Genomic DNA, 17,169 nt, shown 5'->3' on the forward strand with positions numbered 1-17,169 from the left:
TCCAAGGTTGAGTGTGGTAATAAAATGACCTTTTCTCTGTATTTCCAACTAATTGGCTTTTAAGATGCTTTTGATGTGGCTGAAAAGGTCAAAGATCAATGAGTGCCTTGTTAGTCTAAGTCGTTAATTTTATCAGAAAAAAAAAAAAAAAACCACCACAAGCTATTGAAAAAATAGAATTTTGAAAGAATACACAGACTATTTGCCTTTGGCAGACTCCACAATTTTTCTTTGGCTCCTCCAAGCATGGGATGGTCTAATCAGGAGATTATCAAGTAGACTCAAGAAGTATAACAAAGTTTTGTGCTGTAGTAAATATTTATAAAACAAAACTCTGGAAAGTTCCATGATACATTTTCTGTTACTAATTTAGGAACCTAAGGTATTTATGAAATCATATGGTATCAAATTGCCTGAAGAAGCATGGGTCACACTGTCATTAGATAATTGTTATATATTTTGAGAAACTAATCAAATCTGTGCTAAGAGAAAGAACATGAATAGAGAGTAACATGGCAAAACATTGAAATAAAATGTGATCTACTTTGTAACTTTAAAAATATTTAATCTTAAATATAACAATGTTGATCCATGGAGGAAACAAGAAAGATGATCTGACCTCTTTGGATATTATGCTTAAATTTTTTAAAAGTGAAGGACACCATTTCTGTTATTGCTGAGAACTAACTTGTATGTAAACAACTGATTAAATTCACTGAAATATGTACTCATTATGCTTAATGGACAGAGATAGTCACTGTTCTGCCTGCATATTAGTTTGTGCTTAAATTAAGCAATAATCAGAGCTTCAGGCCAAGTAGGGGGAGACTAATGACTGATTAGAAATAGTTTTTGGCCTAAAGCAAGGCAATGGGTCATTAACCCTTAATGATGGTTTATCCAAAAGAAATGCTCTAGGCCAAGGTCCTTAGTTCTCTTAAATAACACAGAGACTGAAAGGTATGTTTGACTGCAGGTGATGTTTTAATGGTTGCAGCTAACCAAGTAGCATTCACCTGGCCACATGGAGCTTGAAGTGCTAGGTTATTGCACAAAAAGAACTGGCAAAAGTGCCATATAGTGTCACTCTAACGGCAATATCCCCGTTAGGTAAAATTTGATTCCCTTTTCTATTCATTGATTCCACTTATTTCTGTATGTATCATTTGTTTATTAATTTACTTAATGATTATTTTTGAGTTCCTACTCAATGATTAGGATGCCACTGGATGCTAAGAAAAATGATGTTCTCAGCTATTTAAAATTGTGTAGGTGAGGAAAGATATGTAAAAAGACAATTTTTATACACTGTTAAGATAAAGGATTTACAGGCAGCTTTCTGAGTAAATGGGAGGAGGCGTTAGGTGACGATAGGGAGGGTTTAAAGTCTAAAACTAAACTAAACTAATATGATCATTAGAAGGTAACCATGGTTTCCATGGCAAGGTGGAGGATATTCCAGTTAGGGAAAAAAAGCTGAGAGAGAGAGAGAGAAAGCTCAAAGAAGACAGAAAATAAATAGTTGAACCTACTAGATTATGAGTACCACTCGGCAGACTGTTTTAATTCTTTAAATTTGCTCGTCGGGACAGATTGTATCTTATGCCAAGGTGTTTAATACTTGTAGTAGGTGTGAACTTCAGATAGATCTAATGATTCTTTAGTACTTAATCTAAAATATATTTGGAGAAAATCTTAGTGGATGAAAGACTTAAGCATTGTGTCAATCTACCCATCCCCCAAACTCATTTCCTCTGGCCTTTGGTTGGGAAATCTTGCCTTTTTTTAGCTTGCAGACAGACCAGATAATCTTTTGCTTAATATATGCAATAGTCATTAATTTGTCACAAGCTGTGGGCATTTCATTTTAGTTTATATCAGGAAATCTAATTTAGGCTTAGCAGTTCATTAAGACAATTCTTTTCAAACTGATTATTTGGCTTTTCTTCTCACAATGGAAATTGCCTTTTATTTATTTTATAACTATTTTCTTTATGAGATAATGGAAAAAATTAGGAAAGCAAAGGGTAGACCAATAGGGAAAATATCCCTCAGAGAGACTAGATCAAATTTCCAGAGGCCTAGGACCACTGAAGCTCCCACCTCCAGGAAAATATTAGCTTCAAGGCAAATACTGCTTGTCACCAGCTGGCAGTTGTTCAGAGAGAAAAGTGAACGAATTTGTAAAGAGCTGAGGTCCATTTGCCACACTTCTTAAAATTTTTGGCTAGTGTATGTATACATTGAAGATCACCATAAGACTTCATCTGACAAAAGATTCTCAAAGAAAGAAACATTACAAAATACACATTCTAGATGGATGTGTTACCAGGAGAATAGACCAACAACAACTTGCTTCAATTCTGCCTCTGCCATTTCTTCCTTCATTAAAGATTTTTTTAAGCATGAGAAACTACACATGACAATGTTAAATTAGATACAAAGGCCACAAAAGTGTATTTAATATGATATCAATTACCCTATCATTCCTATATTCACAGAAAAACTAACAGTGGGTCTACAGATGATTTGATGTTGCCTTAAAAATACTTCTCTGTGTATGAAAATATGTTACATTTATAGCCTAAAAAGTAATTATTTTTGCATTAATGCACTTCTCTCCTTAGCTATTTTCACATAAAATCCTTGCTACAGTGCTTATTTCTTATCTTCCTCTTTGAGGTAAAATTGATTCATAGTCCCATAATGAATACTAAAGTCTGTTCAAATTCCAGGAAAATTCTGGTGGTCTTCATAGGTTTTTATTGGGAAAAAAATATTCTCTTGCTAAAAACAACTACCCTGGATTTCTGCCATTCTCCTGTAACACATTCATCTAGAATGTGTATTTTGTAATATTTCTTTCTTTCTTTGAGAATCTCGTCAGATGAAGTCTTATGGTGCTCTTCAGTGTATACATACACTAGCCAAAACGTACAGTCATACAATCAAAGAGGCAGACTTTTCTCTCCTGACCTCTCTCCTCCCTCCACTCCAGCCCCAGCTCCTACTGAGGCTCTCAGGAACATTGTTTGAAAGCCCCCATTACTGAATATGCCATGAGTTTGTTGAAGATAGAAATTTTAACCTGCATCATGCCAATCCAGAGTTTTTGAAAATTTCAAAATTTAAATATACTCAGGTATCTTGTTTTTTGTTTGCTTTTTCTGATTTCTTTTTTTTTTTCTTTTTTTTTTTCTTTTTTTTTTTTTAGGGCCTCACCCGAGGCATATGGAGGTTCTCAGGCTAGGGGTCCAATCGGAGCTGTAGCCACCGGCCTACACCACAGCCACAGCAACGCCAGATCCAAGCCACATCTGTGATCTACACCACTGCTCACGCAACACAGGATCCTCAACCCACTGAGCAAGGCCAGGGATCGAACCCGGGTCCTCATGTATGCTAGTCAGGTTCCACCGAAACATGACGGGAACTCTTCTTTCTCTGATTTATTGTAAACAATTTTGGGAAACAGGTCTCCTGCAATTGGACAGGTTTGCAACAGACAATTACAGATTTTATCCACTACTGCTCGAGATTGAAAGGATAGCTTTTCAGGAGCTTCCATTGTGGCTCTAGACATGGTGTTCATGAAGCTGTGGCCTCACTCAGTGGCTCAAGGATCCGGCATGGCCATGAGCTGTGGTGTAGGTCGCAGATGCAGCTTGGATCTGGTGTTGCTGTGGCTGTTGTATAGGCTGGCTGGCAGCTACAGCTCTAATTCGACCCCTAGCCTGGGAATTTCCATATGCCACAGGTGCAGCCGTAAAAAATAAAACAAAAATTAAAAAAAAATTAAAGAATATCTTTTCAAATACCCTCAGAAAAATTATGTGAGTCTACAAGTCTTGTATGTACTTCTGGATGAAAGCCAGGAATGGGAAAGCTTTAGTTCAGCCAAGTTTCCCTCTTGACAGCATTTGCCTTTGCCACTATCTCTCTGCCTTGCAGAATCAGCTGTGAGAAGGTAATAGTGAGTCACTTCTGAATGACAGTATGCAACCCCGTACTCTTCAGTATCCAACAGAAGAAAATTTGACTTAAGTTAATTTCACTCATGGGCACACTGGGTGAAGCCCTCTGTAAGCATCTGAGTGCATTTTCAGCAAGAAGCCTACCAGAATTCCAGATCTCCTTGGGGTAAGAAGTGATCCTTATGAACCTCTGTAATTCTGGTACAAGCAACTAAAAATGGTCTTTGAATCCGCAAGTGGATTAATGTGCACAAAGAGGACAATGCATTCATCTATTGATATAAATAAAATAGCACCTGCTTTTTTTTTTACCAACGTCAAGGAAACCATATAGCTAATCTTGGTTTGGAAATGCCGGTCTCCAAAACTTGAGGTGGAAGGTTATACTTGCCTACCCCTAAAATAAATACCTATTTATTGTAATAAATACCTATCTATTAGAAATGATCATGACCTCTAAGGCTCCCTGGCTCTCTGTTAAAATAACTCAAACTTAATGAATTACAAGTTATAGAACACAAAGCATAAGGAAACTTTTGCACAATACTGTGTTTCCTAGAAAAGTAACATTGTTAGACTAGGTTAGACTTATATGGCATCTTCAGGAATCCAGAAGGGAGGAAAACCAAAGGGCTTTCATTGAAGTAAAAAATAAATTGAACTGGTATCTTAAAATAAAATATTTGGAAATCTGCATCCTAACTAGATTATGACTCGCAGGTAACATGCTGTGTTATGTTGGTTATATGTTCCTGTTGCTAGACAGTAATGCTGCATAAGTTGCCTGGCATCTTTTGCTGTAAAGAGTTGCTTGATAGAAAAGTAATTACTGCAAATATTTTTTAAAAGGATATTCTTAGCAATTCAGGAAAATCTAACCGATTAACCCTTCAATTTGTCCGTACGTAGGAATGAGCTCTCCTTCAGACAAGCGTGGTGTCATTGGTTTTATTCATTGCTATGTTAAGCTAGACCAAGTGGAGCCATGAAGGAGTTAATGCTTAAGCAAAAGTGCCTTTATTCCCAGGGAGGAAATAACCAATGGGGGAAAATCTAGCTGCCTGAGTAATGGGAAAAATACCCAGGGCCACAAAATCTTGAAGATCAGACATTGTAGCATCTGTTAACTAATGCTGGATGACAGGGAACTTCTGTGGAAGTGTACGTTGAGAATATAAATAGTGGAATGCTGTAATTCATTACAATTACATTGCCTAGAATAAAAATGAAAGGAATTCTTCTTGACTGAAAGCCTGGGACGTTCCTATATCCATTTTAGTAAGAAGAAAATCTGACTGTTTCGAGATCTACCCATAAACCAAAAAAAAAAAAAAAAAAAAGGCGCTGATACCAGACTGGTTGTATAGGCTCTAAAATATAACACACACATCTGCCTTCTAGGTTAACAGAAGCAAGCCAGCAGCTCCAAAAGAGCAAAACAGTCCAGTTTGCTGATGTGTAAATGGTGGCAAAACTTTAACACTGAATCATGGCCTCCCACCCCAGCAGACTGTCACTCAAGACAATACAGATATCTTTACAATGTCCTTCTGTCAGAGATTACAATGTGGAGAACCTTAGTGTGTTAGGGTAGTCACTGGCCAGATCTGATTTTAAAAGGTAGTCATTATAAGAAATTAAAGAAAGAAAGCCCTTTCAGTAGGCTGTAATGACTTTGTGTTCTTATTCTGCAGGCACTGGGAGGTCAAAGGCATACCTTTCCCTATAGCCATATATGGCGTGAGGGCCATTAGACCCTTTTTTTTTTTTTTTAAGATGAATGTTCTGGTCTGAGCATGCTCCTAGAATCCAGTGACGTTCTTACTCAGGGTGGTCTGTAAATATTCTAAATCTTTGCTTACTATATAAAATTACAAGAAAGTGTTATCTTGCATCACTCACAAGCACTAGATTCCTTTAGCTGTGCAAACCCTACTAAGAAATTCTTTTTAAGAAAAATAAAAATGGCTCTTTTTCCTCCCCTGCTTTTAGCTAGGAAGTGCCTTTTGGCTCCATATATTCAGGCTTTTAAAACAGGCATAAAATGTTATGCTTGTGTGTCAAGTATGTTACTCAGCTTTTGCTTTAAAAAAACATGGAAAGATCAGTTTTCTCCAGGCAGTTTTGTCTGTCTCTCTCTGTCTGTTTCTTCCCCTTTCTTTCTGGCTTCATGCTGTGTTTGCCTTACTTTGAAAGGGAGATTTCTCTCACTTTACCTACTTTCTGATCTTTCATCTAAACCACCCTGAGTGCATGAGCAGAATCCCAGATGAAGATGGCAAAGATGAAAAGACAGTTAAAATATATCCCAGTTATCCAGGAAAAGAAGACAGCAGAGTTGGGGGAGAAATGGATCCATTTTCAAGTAAATGTACTAAAGAGCAAAAACAAATTTTGTCAGAGCTTTACTACTGCTATGTTGGTCTTTTGTTTTTGTTTTGGCTTTTTTCTTGCTGGTGGTATAATGAATTGTATTACTTTTAATTTGGTGATGAGATACAGACCACAGTGTTGAATTAATACTGGCACACGTCCCAGCTGGATGACACTGTTAATGTCATGTGGCCGTCTATTCGAATTCCCTCTCAAATGAGTCTTATCTGGTGGCCAAATGCTGAGAACTAGACCAATAGCTGTACCCTCTTTCAGCTTCTAAGGAATTAAAATGATTTTCCTGCTTATGGCTCTGATTTGGGGGAAGGCAGAGTTGTGCGCTTTGCTTCAACAGATGCAATGTTTTGCCAAATCAGACGTCTTTCCTCATGGGATGAGATTATTGTAATGGGCGTTGCAAAGTAGTTCTCTTGCAATCTTCTAAAACAGATTATGTTCTTAAAAAACTTGATTCTTGACTTTGCATGTTTTAGCACTGCATTCCATTAAACCTGTGTTTGAAGTTACTAGGATTTGCTAAAATATTTGATAATGCTTAAGCAGATAAGAGATTCTATGCTTTAGTACAGAGTGGAAGGATTTGTTCCAGCTTGGATAGAGGGTATTAATTGGCCACCTACAGTGAGCAGTGTTTCATATTTTGCCCCTACCCCTAGGGCCTCACTCCTTTCTTGCTGCTTTTCAGGCAGAAGAGCACGTAAGTATTCTCTGAACAAAATTTGCTAACTTTCTGGAACACATTTAAACAATGTGTGCTACTTGTGTCATATTACATTAACTTCACTTCTAATGACAAGTTGTATATATCTGTAATAAATAGCCCCTCGGGGATCAGATCAAGATTAAGGGAGAGAAAGTACACTGCTGTAGTTAAGTAATTTACAATATCTCAGTAAATGCTTGCAAAGAAATGTTTGTATCAGTAGAGCTGGTTAACTGCACTCGTGGACCCTGATGACTGTAGGATGTTAAACTCTCCAGTGGAAAGTTACAATCGCTTGGGTTCAATTTTTAAAAGGCAGGGGAGGAATAAATCAGGGAGTTTGGGAGTAACATATATGCACCACTAAGTATAAAATAGATTAATAGGAATTCCCAGCCATGACTCAGCAGTAACAAACCCACTAGTATCCGTGAGGTCACAGGTTCAATCCCAGGCCTCGCTCAATGGGTTAAGGATCCAGCATTGCCATGACCTGTGTTGTATAGGTCTCAGAGTCAGCTCAGACCTGGCGTTGCTGTGGCTGTGGTATAGGCTGGCGGCTACAGCTCCTATTTGGCCCCTAGCCTAGGAACCTCCATAGGCCATGGGAGTGGCCATAAAAAGAAAAAAATTTTCTTTAAAAATTTTTTTAAGTTACCTTTAAACTCGATAGTGTTTGATACTATATTGTCCACCACATCATAGAATGTTTACACAGAGAATCACCAGTTTTAAAAGAGACCAATCTGGGTGCAGGACAATGGTGGTGGCTGGAGGAAGGACGTTCTTAGAAGAAATAATCTTATAAATGGTCATGAGGTTGAGAAGAAAATCTTATTTAAATTGAAAACTATCCCTGATATGTTCATTTCAAATCAAAGTATTTTGAATATTAGAATGACACACAGAAGAAAAAAATATATACATATTTATGGGTAGAGCACAGTTAAGTTGAGCCACTGGGGTGTAATTAACCCAGGCGTATGTAGGGTTATAGTAACAGACCAGACAGAGGAGCCTGCAAGACTGGCCTCTTCACTAATGTGAGTTTCAACTAGTCCACACTGAGCAAGCAAGTACTAAGTTTAGGGCCTGGTCAGATTCATCTGCTGACAAGGAAACGTGGCATCCCAAGATTTAAAATTTGGTCCTTTCCCCCTTCAGGAAATGTGTTCAGACCTGTTTCAGATTTGAACTTAAACACTGAGTCACTTCTAAGTGATTACTATTTGAATAGCATTCAGCAAATCTTGTTTAGGGGGTTGGACAATTTTCATCCATTTCTATGTTAAGTGGTTGGCAGCGATGGCCTGTGAAACCAGAGTGCTTAACTTGTCTTGTCTTTCAGGAAAGTTCTGGGAGAAGTGATTTTCATCCATCTACTTTGGAATTTAGTCGATTTCTGGAAGGAGTTGAACAGAGGAAGCAAGCAGAAGGTAAGCAGCTCCCTGCCTTTGCTGGGGTTTCTCTTCGTTGTGAGTTCATGCCTAGTTTGAAGTGAGTTGAACATCAAATGCATTCTTATACAACAACTCAAACATGAAATTTAATGCCTTTATAATCCCTCCAAAGGTGATCATGGTGGAAGTCCCTCTCTCATCATGACCCTGTCTCAATCTTTTATTATTTAGCCCCATCGCACACAGAGATGGGCTTCCCTGGTTTACTACAATACCACAGGGAGCCCAAGGAGACCTGGCATCTTTGGGTGGGCTTTTGAGTATTTTGAAGATGTCCATAAGAGAAAGTCAGATACCTCAAGGAAAGTCTTAAGGCTTTGCAGGAGGGCAATCCCTAGTCAAGCTGCTGCTGATTGAGGCAGGACAGTTCTCACCTATTGCTGGCTGGGTGATGTGTGCTTCTGCTCCCATCAAGATGTTGGGAGAATGGGCCAGCCCAGCAAAGGAGCCCCATGGTGCTCCTCTGCCAAGAGGCTCCACATATCTATCCACCCCAGCCTTGCAATCTTGCTCTCACTGTATCACGTGATAGGCTGCCAGGAAGCAGCCTTTTAAAACCCATCTGATATCTCTCTGGCTCGAGGGTTCTCTCTCTGGCTCAAGGGAAATCTCTGAGAAACGACAACCACAAAACCCTTAGTTTTGAGGGACTGTCTTTCTTTTGCCTGATATTTCCCATGCCTAAGAGGCAGCTAAAATAAATCCATTTGATCTTAATGGATTTAAGTTCTGGGAAAATAAAGCCAGGAAAGTCAGTGGGCTTTTCCCTCTGCTTCTCACTCGTTCCTAAAGTAACCATCCCTGATGCAATGAACCACAGCCCACAATCTGCTGGAAGGATTTAGGGGGAGAGTGGAAAGGATTCATGGAGTACAGACAAGATAAGAGTTACTGCTCCGAAAAAGACTATCTCCTTACATTCTTCAGATTGTCCAGAACTTTGTTCACCCCCTTAAACTAGATAACGGACAGCTCTTTGGACAAATGAGAGTGTCCCTTCCTTCCTGAAGTCTAGATGTCAAAAAAATCTGAGGTTGTTTTCACTGAAGTTTTGGTTGGTTCAACAGACCTATAAATCCATAGTGCTGCTTAATGCATACCTTGTACCTGAAAGGCAGTTATTGCTTCTAATAGATGTACTTCCAATTTACTTCTTTCTAAAAGTTTAATTCTGATCATCCTATTTTCTTCGTATTTTTTTAATAAATAGAAAACAAAGTTATTTTCATTTGCCATTATTTATGAACTTCATTTTTAAAAAGCAATAAAATAACGTTTATACAAAGTAGGAAAGCCCATCGTGGGGTTTGACACCTGTTTAGAGTAGATTTGGTAGATCTTTAATAACTTCAAGACATGCCATAAAATGACCTTTTAAAATAGTACCTCCACTTACAAAAAGACATGAAAGTGTACTTACCTCTATATATCACTTCAATCTTTAAGATAAATTTATACCAAGTGAAATTTTACAAGGCAAAATAGTTTATGTAAAATCAATTACAAAACGATAAAATGTGACAATTTCAAAGATTCTGAGGATAATTGGTCAGAAGAATATAAACACCCATTTTATTAATTTTTTTTAGTTTTTCCAATTAAGCTGCACTGTTATCATTCTTATTTTATATTTAAGAAAAATGAGGCACAGAACTATAATGTGAATTCCAAAGTTCTCAAAAAATGCATCCACTTTTGGCAAAGCAAACCTCAAGGCTCCCAATTCTATACATTTCTGTCTCGTAATTTCTGGTTTTGGTTTGGCTTCATGTCAAAATCATATTTTCCTAAGAGAATAGATCGTTTCCATACAGAGACATTATTTATTAACTAATTCACTTTTAACAAGTAAATTGAGTTCTGTGATTTTTCAGGATTGATTGACAGATCATGTGTTTACTATGCCATGTAGGGAGGCTTGGACAGTTCCTCACTGGGTAAAAATACTCTCCAGTAGTAGCTGAAGTACTTGATATGGTCCTATAGTTCACAGTGAATCTCCTTCAAGGTCTGAACAAATGAATCCTCCCTGAAAGTACTGACCTAGTTTATTCCCAGTTAATGATATGAGGAGAATAACAGTGATTGTCTGGACTCTTTTCTTCATCCTCCTAAATCAGCAGGCACTTCATAAGCTGAGCCTGGTTTGCAGAACAAGTGTTACAGTGCAGTCTAATCTTATTTCTAACCCTAATGCTTTCTCTTGCCTTGAGTAAAACACTTAACTAATAGCTCTTCTTTCAGTCATCTTGCTGTGAGAAGAAGATATGATAATAATCTTTTTCTTTCCTACAGTGGAGTTAGGAGCAATATTTAGTTAAAGCTTGAAAAGTATGTTGACAGTAATAAGATAACATTTCATAGCAGATTATTCATGCTCTTACGGGCTAAATACCCACTGAAATATCTCAATAGAACATGCCCGAAGTAATTTTAATATGTGAGCAAAGGATTCTGGTGATAACATTATTATTTGGGGGGTAGAGGGCAGAAATTTTAACTTCCCAGGAGGACAAGAAAGGAGAAAATATAATTGACTTAACACATTGATTTGTAAATATGCCAAAACGGGAGGTAGATTTTTCTCATTGAAGTCCTCAGTGCCTCAAAGTCTGTTTCAATAGGGACAAAATAATTTTATAATAATAATTTTATGAGTTTCTAAGTGATATAGTTTACAAATTGGTATAAGTCTCTATGATATTTTAATGTGATTGTATCACTTTAACTTTGGGACTGTAATCTTCATTCAAACCGGGTTTTTCCATGTTCTCAGAAGCTTCATTCCTTTCTTTTCATCTCCACCCTGTGATGCCTGTACAAACAGGGAGTCCCCTTGACCTCAAAGGGAGCTTTGTGCTTAGATTTGCTATTCTGGACATGAAACAAATTGGGAGAAAAAAAAAAAAAAAAAGGGACACAAAGTTCTAAATTCCACCTGATTTAGTTGGCCTGGTGTCTACTGATATGTCTCCATAATGTTATATTTTTTCTTAATTAGTTTGTTTTCATTTTAAAAGCAAAAAAAAAAAAAAACAAAAAAAAAAAATGGATTTCGCATTATAGACCCAAGGCACATGACTTTCTGCCAATGCAGGAACAAGTTCAAGTTGCTATGGTACCGACCTTATCCACCAGGCCCGATTGTCACGTACATTTCAGAGACCTGTCCAATCTTAGTTGTTTTCTTTTGGAAATTTCAATGAAAATAGCCTTAGAGCTGTATCAAGTGCAACCAAAATAAAACCAAATAAATTGCAAACCTACCACGAATTCAAGAATTATGTGGACACCATCTAAGTTACTTTAACGTAAGATATAAATCCAGAGATTTCTCATGCCATCATTTTGTAAATAATTACAGTTCTGCTGAATCTGTTGTATAAAGTTTACATGGGAGGTTCAGCGCACCCTTGCTCTTGTTTAGAACATTCGGAACCACCAGAGAGCTGTTGATATATGGCTGTACTGTTTCAGTGCCTAAGACATCGACTACATGGGAGCATAATAAACAGGGGCATAAAGACAGGTTTGTGCAAGCAGTTTGGAGTGACCTTTTTGGCAGCTGAAATCCATCTTGAGTACATGGTGCTGATGTGGACAGACATGTAAACTTAGTCTTGTTACCACAACTACTAGTTCTACAAATATACTCAGATGCCCCAAATGTACATCACTCTCAGGAAAGTGATTTTAAATGGAGAGCTGTAGTTGAGGAACAGCAATCCAGATAAGATCAAAAACCATATATTACCAAGAAATCTCCATGACTGAGTTAACAAAAGTGTTGAAAGCATGGAGTTGGAAAGATTTAATCCAAAAGGCTATAAAGTTAAGATCTTCTTGATAGCTTATTTAGATAAAAAGGTAGAGCTTGAAGTTTTTTTTTTTTTAACAGAAGAAATGCTTGAGTTGCTTGCTTCTCAAAATTAAACTTAGCATAAGAATGGCAGAATCCATGCATCTATAACAATATGTGTAAGTATAAGTGCAGAGTGACTTACCTAATCATTTGGGAAAGAAAAGGGACATTTGTGTGTTGGATTTGGACAACGGGGTGGCTGTAAACTTTAATCCAATGTTGAAATATCTCTTAACCAATGAGGTCAGCTTGGTCTCTTCTCTGCAACCCTGCTCTCCTGGCTTGCCTGATACTCTAGAGCAGCAGCCATGGGGAAGCCCCCAGTTTAGCAAAATTGCTTTGGCCGGTTTCCCTCTAGCAGTAGACACACCAAGGACATCAATTTCAGTCTCCCGATGTGGTTGAGGCTTCAGAGCTCTTGGGTTTCCTCACTGTTGATTCAGACAAGACTCTTGATAAATCCACCCTCTGTTCCTTTGAGAAAAATTCACACCTTTTCAGGAAATGTTTCAAGCTCATCTTTAATTATTATTTGTTAAAAAGCTTTGAGCATTGTTAAACAAGCATTGTTGTCCCATCAGTGAGTATAAAACCTGAAATCACTAGAAACTTTCAATGGAAACACTTTCACCAGCCACCTTGAAAAATGCTAGTGTAAAAACAAATGGACTGACAGACATAGGAAATAAACTTACAGTTACCAAAGGGGAAAGGCAGGGTGGGAGTAAGGGGAGGATAATTAGGAGTTTGGGGGTAACATACACACACTGCTATGTATAAAATAGATAAACTATAAGGACCAATTGTATAGCACAGGGAACTATATTTATTATCCTGTAATTACCTGTAATGGAAAAGAATCTGAAAAAGAATATATACATACACACATATATATGTGTGTATGTATATATGTATGTAAATATATACAATCATTTTGCTGTACATTTGGAATGTTGTAAATCAACTGTACCTCAATTAAAAGAAAAAAAAAAGAATGAGGGTGTTCCCACTGTGGTGCAGTGGAAACGAATCCGACTAGTATCCATGAGGATGCAGGTTCGATCTCTGGCCTCACTCAGTGGGTTAAGGATCCAACATTGCTGTGAGCTGTGGTGTAGGCCAGCAGCTGCAGCTCTGATTCAACCCCTAGCCTGGGAATGTCCATATGCTGCAAGTGCAGCCCTAAATTAAAAAAAAAAAAAAAAAAAAAGAATGACAGTTTAGGAATAACGTAGGGTGTTGTGTGGGATGGAACCAGCCTCCATGGCGGTGACCTCTGGCCGAGACATTGAGTCTGTGCTTACCTGGATTGGTCAGTATTAAATACTGGCTCAGTATTTAAAAACTATTCTTCATCTTGGACTTTATTAAGAAAAAAGAGGCATTTTTGATCTGTATCTGACTTAGTTCTTGTTCTTTATCTTCGTTGAGGAACCGGGGAAGAAAAAGACGTCCTAAGAGGATAGGGTATTTATTTCTAAGCAGACTCAAAACCAAAGTGAATTGAAGTGTTATTTTGCTTTTTTAGTAGATGTGTTTGCTAATATACTTTAAATAAATTATAAAACAGTCCATATCTATAATGTATGAGAATCTATTCCTAGAATTGTCCCATTTGCATTTGTAAATCTTCTTGTAGGTGAGATATGGTTAAACTTGATTCAGAAAACCATTCTTAAGCCGGCCATAAAAGAAATGAGTTGAACTAACCAACCAGACAAGAGTCTTCTGTATACTGGTCCATTCAGGAAAAATCTTTGTAAAATTTATCCCTCTGACTACTATTGTTAGATATAAGAACTGAGTACAAGCCATGTTCGGAACATGTGGGAAAAGGCTAGTTCTTTTTGTACTTGGATATGCAATAAAAAAGGATTGGATGAGTGTCCCCGTTCAAAATAGGTGAATCCTTAAAATAATTTTGCCAACTTGATATTCTTTCCTAATTAGTTTTCCTTTTTATATCTATTCCTATGGAAGTTTTTCTGGTTAGAAAGCAATACTGATTGTGATGACCATTGTACAACTATAAATGTAATAAATTCATTGAGTAATTTTTAAAAAGCTTAAAAAAAAAGAAAGCAATACTTTAAAGAAACACAGAGATGAGAATTAAGGCAGATGGTAGACACTTGAGAATGGCATTTCTATACAGATAGAGACAGAGATCTACCTGCATATGTATGTGTCTATATGTCTACCTACCTGCCTGTCTATGTATCTATCTAACAGGCATGTGATTCTGATCAGGAAACTCCAATCTGTAGGGCCACAAATGGATATAACAACAACAAAGATAATGTATCAACATCCTCGTATTGCATGTGATGCTCTTTAGGTACCAAAGAGTGAGAACAATGGCATAAACCCAATTCCCAACTTTTAAGGAATTTCTAATCCTCAGGCAGGGCCAAAAACCTTTAAGGGAAAAAAAAAAATTACTCTGAAACATCCCAATAGGCAAAAAGACTGGACACGGTGTTGATTAGAAATTACCATAAGCCCTTAGAAATTGAGATGGAAGATAAGGGGGCCTAAACTAATGCATGGGTTTATTTCTTTCTCACTCAAATTCAAATCCAAGGAAAGGCAGTTCCCAGACTCCACAATATCATCAGCATTCCAGGCTCCTTCTGTGTTTCTGTTGTATCTTTCTTCATGCCCATCCTCAAGGCCACCTCGTGTTGACAAGATGGTCCCTATAGCCACAGCTCTCACATCCACCTTCCAGGCAAGAAGAAGGATAAAGGAGGAGCAAAAAAGCTGTCTTAACTAACTGAAGAACTTTTCTGGAAGCGCTGCTCATCCCCTTTCTCTTACATGCCATTGTCTTCTGTCTGTAAAGGAGGAAAGGGAATGCTTGTATCTGGTTCTATTGCTTTAATAGAAGTATTAGGGTATTAGGTATTAATATCCAGTACAGTTGTTTCTGCCCAGGGACCTGAGATGGTTTCATCAAATAATACTAAATGAGGAGGAAAAAAGTCCCTTATGATAGGAAAACATGAATTTCAGAATCTTAAAGTTATTTCACCAGCAAAGCAAAATAAACATCCTAAAAACCTGCAAGGTGACATCAAGTTAAGAAGTATATATGGTAGAATGCCAAGAGCAGAGAGGTTAAGGTTAAGACTTCTGTCAAACCTCCTGCCCATGTTTATCATCGAGGAGCAGGTACGGTCAGAACTCGTAATGAAGACGGAAACACTCATTTTGGACAAAAAAGGAAATATTCTTTCAAAACCTCAGAGATTTCCTAAATATATATGCTAATTTTGCAGATAAAACCTTCCAGGGTTTAAAGAAATGGCCAGGTTTAAAACAGATTTTAAGAAATTCATCTCCTAAGGCAGATCCGCAAAAAACGATAAAGTTCCTGAACCCTAAGGCATACATATGTGCCGAGACATTTTATGATAAATGATACTCATAATAATTATAATAGCAAATACTCCTAAAGCACTACTATGTGCTTGGCTTTAAAAGCTTTCCATACATTAAGTCGTTTGTGGGAGAGTTACGTAGATGTCTGCAGAAGCTTTTCCACAGTCCAGGAGAATGAGACGATGACATCAAATTTCTGATGGCAAACTCTTGATTACCACGGGTGGCGTTCTGATCTGAAACCCACGGCACAACTTCTAAAAGCACAAGACAGATGTGCCTGTAACACAACATAGGCATAATTTTGGTTGACACGGGAGTGCAGAGGCTGCCAGTACTGGTTTCAGTGTTCATGAAGCTTTTGTTCTCATGGACCTTGGCAACTTTCAAAAAAGCCTGGCTTCCCAAGAAGTGTTCATGGAGATCTCCAAGCTACTCGGTGAAGGTTTATTCAGTTTTGTCACCACTGACATCATCACGGCCAAGCCATTCCTCATTACTAATGGACTAAAACAGAGAATTGTGTAATAGGTCAATTTTTATTAAATCCATATTCCACAGCCGTGTTCAAAGACTCAACAAAGGAAGTTAGACTTAGCCGATGTAAGATTTTCATTGGCAACATGGCTAAAAATCATCACTGAATTTTCTTTCCTTGGCAACACTGCATCTAACAGTGTGCTGATTGACCGAGATGCATAAAATTAAATCCATAAGGCCAGGATGTCTTTCAAGAGACTGGTGCACAGAATGAGAAACGATTCTATCTGGCATCACTCTCCAAAACCAAGACTTTCCAAAGCAGTGTTCGTGCTAATCTTTCTTGCTGTGCCAAGACTTGAAGCCGCTACAGAAATCGATGCAGGCCCTCTTGTAATTCATCAAAATTACTTATGCCATTAGTTAACATTAACTAGCAGGAGTGAATTAACAAGTCTGTAATGAAGCCAATCTCACAGCGTCAAAATGGAGATTATTCTCTGGGCGAGACCTACATTGAGAAGGGATAACAGCTGGAACCACAGTGGCCGTTGTCTGTACCATAAACCACAATGAAACAGCTTAGAAGCAGAAGAAAATATTCTACAACAGAATTTTGTGCGAGGCAGCAGATAAACCAATAATAGGAAGTGCAACCACGAGGAAAATGATTACTACAAAAGCTGTGAACTTTCTAAAACTCAATGAAAGAGGTACTAGCTATGATGGCTTGGGCTGATAATGGCTGTGGTTTCAAAACACAAGCCAGCCTTCAGGGAGGCCACTCTTGAAGTGGCAATCTTTTAAAATCATATTCTGAAGAGATGTCAACTGTTCTGTGTTCAAAATAGAAAATATATATTATGTGTGCATCCGTGTACACATAAGTGGTTCAATTGTAGTTGTTTGTGA

The 17,169-nt window shown here is 37.7% G+C and overlaps 1 protein-coding gene across 1 annotated transcript in view; it reads left to right on the forward strand.

The window, feature by feature from the left end:
• The first annotated feature begins 6,249 nt into the window (after positions 1–6,249).
• The window catches only part of LOC146400930 (uncharacterized), a 109,647-nt gene continuing 98,727 nt past the window's right edge, over positions 6,250–17,169 (forward strand). The window contains exons 1-3 of the mRNA XM_084971127.1: positions 6,250–6,339; positions 7,025–7,065; positions 8,420–8,507. Coding sequence (XP_084827253.1) covers positions 6,250–6,339; positions 7,025–7,065; positions 8,420–8,507 — 219 coding nt within the window. The remainder of the gene's footprint in view (positions 6,340–7,024; positions 7,066–8,419; positions 8,508–17,169) is intronic.

The sequence above is a fragment of the Sus scrofa genome, chromosome 8, assembly GCF_054392235.1.
Source record: "Sus scrofa isolate SSC_HxYL_T2T_F1_AM1 chromosome 8, Sscrofa_HxYL_maternal_Yorkshire_Landrace_v2.0, whole genome shotgun sequence".
Taxonomy (NCBI): domain Eukaryota; kingdom Metazoa; phylum Chordata; class Mammalia; order Artiodactyla; family Suidae; genus Sus; species Sus scrofa.